This window comes from Poecilia reticulata, unplaced genomic scaffold, assembly GCF_000633615.1.
Source record: "Poecilia reticulata strain Guanapo unplaced genomic scaffold, Guppy_female_1.0+MT scaffold_181, whole genome shotgun sequence".
NCBI lineage: Eukaryota > Metazoa > Chordata > Actinopteri > Cyprinodontiformes > Poeciliidae > Poecilia > Poecilia reticulata.
Genome location: NW_007615018.1, coordinates 855,176 through 862,921, shown reverse-complemented (window position 1 = coordinate 862,921; position 7,746 = coordinate 855,176). Strand labels below are relative to the sequence as shown.

The 7,746-nt window shown below is 50.4% G+C and overlaps 1 protein-coding gene across 1 annotated transcript in view; it reads left to right on the top strand.

Moving 5' to 3' along the window:
- The window catches only part of herc1 (HECT and RLD domain containing E3 ubiquitin protein ligase family member 1), a 55,939-nt gene that overhangs the window by 17,747 nt on the left and 30,446 nt on the right, over positions 1–7,746 (top strand). The window contains exons 22-32 of the mRNA XM_017303094.1: positions 511–682; positions 2,031–2,406; positions 2,928–3,048; positions 3,508–3,559; positions 3,672–3,943; positions 4,635–4,853; positions 4,930–5,050; positions 5,472–5,709; positions 5,777–5,949; positions 7,108–7,263; positions 7,334–7,440. Coding sequence (XP_017158583.1) covers positions 511–682; positions 2,031–2,406; positions 2,928–3,048; positions 3,508–3,559; positions 3,672–3,943; positions 4,635–4,853; positions 4,930–5,050; positions 5,472–5,709; positions 5,777–5,949; positions 7,108–7,263; positions 7,334–7,440 — 2,007 coding nt within the window. The remainder of the gene's footprint in view (positions 1–510; positions 683–2,030; positions 2,407–2,927; positions 3,049–3,507; positions 3,560–3,671; positions 3,944–4,634; positions 4,854–4,929; positions 5,051–5,471; positions 5,710–5,776; positions 5,950–7,107; positions 7,264–7,333; positions 7,441–7,746) is intronic.

The window sequence follows — 7,746 nt, the reverse complement described above, 5'->3', positions numbered from 1 at the left end:
TCCCAGTTCCCTCCCAGTTCCCTCCCAGTTCACTCCCAGTTCCTTCCCAGTTCCCTTCCTGTTCTCTCCCAGTTCTCTCCCAGTTCTCTCCCAGTTCCCTCCCTGTTCTCTCCCAGTTCTCTCCCAGTTCATTTATTAAGATCTGCTACTTTATTGACTTGCCGTATTTTTATAAATTCTCTTATTTTTGACACTTTATTTTCATTATATTGACACTTTGTTCTCCTAATGTTCCGACTTTTTCTCATCTTTGTATTATTATGATTTTATTCTTGATATCAGCTGTTAGTTTTGCTGATCTTTAATTATTTAAGTTTCAGATCATTTCATAATTCTGATCATAACTGCAAGTTGCTGACGATTTGAATTAAAATCTGATCAGACTTCTGTTCCGGCCGAGTTCCTCCTCTAGGGGGCGCTGCTCTCAGAAAGGTGGGGGAAGAGTCCCTGACGGACAGGAAGTCGGTGATGGATTCCAAAATAAAAGCAGAGTCTGACGTTGTGGTGCAGATCTCGGACAACCAGGACTCACTGGACATGGACCCCCAGGAGAACTCGTTCACCCGCACCATCGACGAGGAGGCGGAGCTGGAGGAGCGGGCCGACCGCGAGCGGGAAGACGGACACCAGGATCAGGACGAGGAGGAAGAGGACCGGGAGCACGAAGTCATGACCGCAGGAAGTGAGTACAGCCCTGGAGCCCGGCCGCTTCCTGTCCAGAAACGCTCTGATCTGGACCTAATCTGGTCCAACATGCTGGTTCATCACTTCTTCTTCTGGTCCCAGGAATTCACGTTTAACAAACAGGAAGCAGAATCAGATTTTAGGTCTGGATCAAAACTGTTCAGTGTTTCTGAGTTAGAGATGCTCCGATCCGATATTAATGTCTGCATTAGGGATGCTCCGGTCATCCATGGGGCCGATCTATGCTGATCTCTGCCGATCTCTGCCGATCTCTGCCGGTCTTTGCCGATCTCTGCCGGTCTCTGCCGGTCGCCGATCTCTGCCGGTCTCTGCCGGTCTCTGCCGGTCGCCGATCTCTGCCGGTATCTGCCGATCTCTGCTGATCTATGCCGGTCGCCNCCGATCTCTGCCGGTCTCTGCCGGTCTCTGCCGATCTCTGCCGGTCGCCTGGAATGGCTGTTAAATCTTCGCTTGAGGTGTAAATGATGCCATGTTATCTGGCAAAATGGAAAAATTATCTGGCAATAAATTCCCCTAATTTAGACACAATAGACGTATTTTAAAACGTATCTAATTGTCTAAAGTTCCCTGCTGCAGCTGTAAGCAGCTGTTCGGTGTGAGAGGCTGAGCGACTCCGTCTGTGAAACTTCCAGCAGCGACTTGAGACGCTGATCGATCACCAATCATGCACTTTCCACAGAAATCAGCCGGTTATGATCAGTGGCCGGTCGATCGGCACACCATTTCACTTTATGTTGGTAAATTAACAATATTACAAAATAACAATAACATCTCTAGAAAGGAATTCTAGATTGTATTAGTTATTGATAAGTGAACTTTCTGAACCATGTGACAGAAAGTCGGTTTTTCACACAGTTTATTTTCTGTTGGTGGTTCGGCTGCTGCCTGCACCGACTGAACAGATTAAAGCTRTTTTTACATGTTTTAGTGATAAATGTATTTATAGCCAGAGTTAGCAAACACATTTATTATTCTGTGCATTTATGTCTGTGTTAAATGAAATGTTTCAAGTCAGTTCAGCTGTTTCTTGTATCGGAGCCGATGCTGAACCTCAGATATCGGAATCAGAAGTGAAAGCAGCGGCTCTGCGGCTTTTTGTTTTAACTGCTGAAGTTTCCAGGCTGCTCCACTCTAACCCTGCATCCGTCTGTGTGTCTGTGTGTGTGTCTGTGTGTGTGTGTGTCTGTGTGTGTGTGTGTGTGTGTCTGTGTGTGTGTGTGTGTGTGTGTGTGTGTGTGTGTGTGTGTGTGTGTGTCTGTGTGTGTGTGTCTGTGTGTGTGTGTGTGTCTGTGTCTGTGTCTGTCTGTGCTCGATGCACAACGCAGAAATCTTTCAATGTTTCCTCTCAGCGCGGGAGGTGGCTCGGAGCCGGGACCGGGAGCGGGCCAGCAGCGGGACGGGCCCGGGTTCTGGGTCGGCGTCCCGCAGCCTGGCGCTGGGACCCGGTGTCCCAGCGCCAGGCCCTGGGGAGGAGGAGGAGGAGGAGGAGGCGGCGCAGTCGCAGGAGGAGCGGCGGGGCAGCGCGGGGCTCCCGGAGGGCCAGGACCTGTACACGGCCGCCTGCAACTCGGTCATCCACCGCTGCGCCCTGCTGCTGCTCGGGGTCAGCCCGGTCCTGGGAGAGCTGGGCAAGCAGAACCAGGAGGACGGCCCGGCCCAGTCGGCCACCGGAACGCAGGACTGTCTGGGCTTCATGACCAGGTACAGGGGGAGGAGCCGGGGGGCGATGGGGATGATGCATGCGGTAAATTAACTTCCTGGATGCAAATTTAAGAGAAAAGTTGTTGGTTTGAAGCACAGAACCCTGCAGAACTCCAGAACTAAAGGTGCTGCTGAAAAACTAAAATTCCCAGAATGAGGCCTGCTGAGGCAGGGGTTCCCAAAGAGGGGGGCGGGACCCACAAGGGGTCGCAAGACACCATGCAGGAGGTCGAGAAATGATTTTCAGAATCATAGTGAGATGGTGTATGGAGGGCCAAAAGGGCCAAAATTACATCAATAATCTATACATATCATGATATAAATTATTGAATGAGTTAATTCATTTTACATTTTTTATATAATGATGCATTAAATAAGGAATAGAGATATCATGAAATAAATACATGCACCATTAAATGTCATTAAATAATGTACAGGTTTATATAATCATTAAATACTAAATTGATCTAAAAATATGTAGATTTATTTTTACTGAATGGAGGAAATGATTCTGTTTCCAGGAGTGAGAGTCTGAGTGCAGAGAGCCGCTCGGTGCAGAGCAGCTCCAGCTACCGGCTCATCAAGTCCCGCAGCGAGTCGGACCTGTCCCAGCCCGAGTCCGACGAGGAGAGCTACAGCCTGGTAAGGAAGCTCCGCCCCCACTGCTCTGGGCCCTGGTGTCCCCTAGTGTACCCTGGGTCTTAGTGTCCCRTGGTGTCCCCTGGTTCCCCTAGTGTACCCTGGTGTCCCCTAGTGTCCCCTGGTGTCCCTTGGGCCATAGTGTTCCCTGGTGTCCCCTGATGTCCCCTAGTGTGTCCCCTGAGGTCCCCTAGTGTCCCCTGGGCCCTAGTGTCTTCTGTGTCCTGGTGTCCCCTAGTGTGTCCCCTAGTGTCACCTGGTGTCTCCTAGTGTCCTCTGTGTCCCCTAGTGTGTCCCCTAGTGTGTCTCCTAGTGTGTCCCCTGGTGTCCCCTAGTGTCCCCTGGGCCCTAGTGTCTTCTGTGTCCTGGTGTCCTCTAGTGTGTCCCCTAGTGTGTCTCCTAGTGTGTCCCCTGGTGTCCCCTGTGTCCCCAGCTGAAGGCTGTGTGTGTTTTCTGCTGCAGAGTGGACGCAGGAACGTGGATCTGGACCTGGCCTCCTCCCCGAAGAAGAGAGGTACTGATGTGGGAGGAGACGAGGAGACGAGGCTGCTTGTTGTCGTCATGGTTCATCTGTCCCCTCGTCCCATCGGTACCGGTTCTTCATCGTCTCCTCCTCTTCCTCCCAGGAATGCTCCACAGCTCCCCCGACTCGCTGGCGGAGTCCTGGTTCCGGTCCAAGCTCAGCCGGCAGCGCAGCTACGGCTCGGCCCACTCCTACGGGGAGTCGGACCTGGACCTGAGCCGCTCGCTGGGGGTCCACGCCCTCATCGACAACACGGTGAGCTTCGTCAGCGGCGACGTGGGCCTGGCGCCCGCCTTCAAGGAGCCCGAGGAGGGCATGTGCACCAACCCGCAGGCCGCCATCTTGGCCATGGAGCAGCAGCAGAGCAGGGCGGAGGTGAGGCGGCGGCGTTATCCTCAACCCAACTTTATTCATAACGCAGCGAACGAACGAACAGCACGACTAAACAAAACGTCACAACCAGCAGAAACGACGACGTCACCCAGGAGAGTTCAAGTCCTTTACTAGAAGGTTACATTAAAAACATTAAATAAATCTAAATAGAAAAATATATAAAAAACATGCTATTTATTTTCTACTTAAAAAAGGTTTTAATTAAAACAAATTCAAAAATATTTACTAAATAAAATCATTTTATAAGATATGTTTTGTATCTTATTTTTATTCTACTTTTTAATTTTTTCTGAATGAAAATAAATTTAAAAATATATTTTTCATTCAATTAAAAACAGAATATAAATATAAATTATCTTTAAAATGACAACTTATTCATTTATAGACTATTTTAAAAAGAGGAGAAAATAAAAATATTCACACTTTATTTTGATTCCATTTTAAATCTTGTAATATTTTTGTTTAATTTTTGTTGTAATTTTATTTACTTTTTACTTTGTTTCCATTTCAAAATACTTTAAAATTTTGTTATTATTAATTAAATTCTCAATGCTTCTCATATTGAGACGAAACATGTGGAGCACATTAAAACGGAAATCTGCTCGTTTAAGGTTTTACTGTTCGCTGTTCCTTTAAACGGTTTAAATGCTTCATCATGTGACTGTGGCTGCAGCTGCGGTTGGAGGCGCTGCACCAGATCGTGGTGCTGATCTCCGGCATGGAAGAGAAGGGCAGCCAGCAGGGCGGCGCCGCCGAGCGGCCGGGCGGCGCCTTCCAGTCCTCCTCCCTGCTCACCTCGGTCCGGCTGCAGTTCCTGGCCGGATGCTTCGGCCTCGGCACCGTGGGCAGCGGCGGCCTGAAGAGGGAGAGCGTGCAGCTGCACCACTACCAGGTGAGGAAGAGGAGGAGGAGGAGGAGCTCTGGCCCGGTTCTGTGGTCCGGTTCTGACTGGCACGTTTGTGCTGCAGGATGGGATCAAAGCGGCCAAGCGGAGCCTGCAGATGGAGATCCAGACGGCCGTCCATAAGATCTACCAGCAGCTGTCGGTGACTCTGGAGCGCGCCCTGCAGGCCAACAAGCACCACATCGGTACCGACGCTCACACACAGCTGGTGTCTGAACCGGGTCCATCCACACGTACGCGGATGTCTGACGAACCAATCAGAGCTTCAGCAACACATAACGATTAAAGGGAAGATTTGCTAATTCTCCTTTTTAGCTTTTGCACCAAAAACCAGTTTTCAGGACTTTTTAGAGGTAAACGCATTTCAGTCTGCAGCAGATAATGCGGTGATGACATCACATTGTTACCGTTTGCCATTTAGAGGAGGAAAGATGGCTGCTGTCAGAGAGGGTTTTATGTTGGCTCAGACTTTCCCTTGATTTTGTATAAACACAGCTGTTCCAATATGTTCCTTAAAGGTGTGGAGGAGATGCATTTATTTTACACAGGCCCAGCTTCACGTGGACCAGGCCTCAGTCTGACCCTCTGCTTCCTCCTCCTCTGCAGAAGCCCAGCAGCGCCTCCTGCTGGTGACGGTGTTTGCGCTCAGCGTGCGCTACCAGCCCGTGGACGTGTCCCTGGCCATCTCCAGCGGCCTCCTCAATGTGCTGTCGCAGCTCTGCGGCACCGAGACGATGCTGGGCCAGCCGCTGCAGCTGCTGCAGAAGCCGGGCGTGTCGCAGCTAAGCACCGCCCTGAAGGTGGCCTCCACCCGCCTGCTGCAGATCCTGGCCATCAGCACCGGGTAACGCCGCCGCAGCGCCTCCAGGGCCCAGAGCGCCTCTAACCCAGCGGCCTGTCTGTCCCTGCAGGACGTACGCCGACAAGCTGAGTCCCAAGGTGGTGCAGGCGCTGCTGGACCTGCTGTGCAGCCAGCTGAAGAACCTGCTGGCCCAGGCGGGAGGCAGCCGGCTGGCGGCAGGGAAGGACCCGGACGACTCCAAGACGGACGACGGCCCCGACTCTGACAAGAAGGACTTCAGAGGTTAGCTCAGCATCTAGGTTAACACACATCCACGTCTCCGTCTGCCTCTGAATTCAGTTTTCTTATGTAAACAACACTAAACGGTAACAGACGCAGAAATCCCTCCGGATCCATTTCCCTCACACGTCTAGTAAAGCAGCCAGTCTCAGGTTTGTTCAAATATAATTCAGCCAACATTTAACCGTTAAACAAAGGTACCTGCTGAAATGCATTCAACATTATTTCTGTCAGATTACAGCAGTCATCAAGCATCTGGGCCGGTTATTTTATGGCTTAAATAACAAATAAAAGTCTGATCTTACCTTTTGTCCTGGAGAAAAACGGCCTAGAACACGCTGCCACCAAATAATCTGTTCAACGTCTCCCTTAAAGGGATAGTATTATGTATTTTCTATGCACACATTTTATGGCAGTCAAGTCACTTCATTACCTTCAGTTGTTATAAAAATGACTTTTATATCAAATATGTCTTGAAAGAAATTTGACTTTTGCAATTTAATGCCTTGAAATTGGCCCTCTGTGTCTTTAAGAAGCTCCTGCTCTTCCTGAAGCTCCGCCTTCAGGAAGTCGTCCCAACGTGGCTCCTCTGTTGGCCCTTTAACAATGTTTTTACCAGCTCTGAGCTAATTGCTGCTGGCTAGTCTGAAGGAGCTGAGTGGGGAGGAACTGTCCCGCGAAGGCGGAGCTAGGTGCACCCAGGCGTTTTCCACGGCTGAGTGGTTGCCATGGAGATTAAAGGATTTCTCAAGCATGAAAGAATGAAGGCAACACTCCAGGTTCATTTTTGATGAGGGAGAAATTATTATAACATGATGGAAAGCTCAGAAAAAGTCAGTCCTGGGTGATTCTGGCCCTTTAATCTTCACGCTGCTGTCACCAAATATTAAAAATCCAAAACCTGCCTTTTTTGATAAAGGAGACTCAAGTCGGCTGATTCTTCTGAACTTTTATTGGGAGATAAAAATGATTCGCTAATGCTAATCATGCTGGTAGAAGATGCTAAAACCAGCAGCGGCTCAGAACCTGGAGGTCCGCTCCAGGTTTGGGTAAAAACTGGAGTAGGGGCTCAAGTCGGAGCTGTGGCTCCCGTTGATGTCCGTCCTGCAGATCGTCTCCAGATTGCCGATTTTCCTCTGGCTCAACGTTTCTGTTGTCCAGCTTTAATCCGGAAGCAGCACACCGCAGAGCTCCACCTCGGGGACTTCCTGGTCTTCCTGCGCAGGGTGGTCTCCTCCAAGGCCATCCAGTCCAAGATGGCGTCCCCCAAATGGACCGAGGTTCTGCTGAACATCGCCGCTCAGAAGTGCTGCTCAGGTGCGCCCTCTGCAGGTAGCAGGTGCGAGTGGTCGAAGGTGGGGACATTAACGGATGCTAAATGTTGCAGGAGTTCCTCTGGTGGGGAACATGAGAACCCGCCTGCTGGCTCTGCATGTGCTGGAGGCCGTCCTGCCGGCCTGCGAGGCCAACATGGAGGACGACCAGCTGACCCAGGTAGGGGGCGCTGCGGAGCCGCACTTCCTGAAGCCGCACTTCCTGAAGCCGCACTTCCTGAAGACGCACTTCCTGAAGCCGCACTTCCTGAAGCCGCACTTCCTGAAGCCGCACTTCCTGAAGCCGCCCGCGGTTTACAGTTCTGCCTGTTTGCTTCTTTCTGTTTCTGTCTTTTTTCTGTTTTTCTTTTTCTGTTGTTTTTCTTCTCTCTGTCCTGATGTCTCTGTCTCTCTGTCCTGATGTCTCTGTCTTGATGTCTCTGTCCTGATGTCTCTGTCTCTCTGTCCTGATGTCTCTGTCCTGATG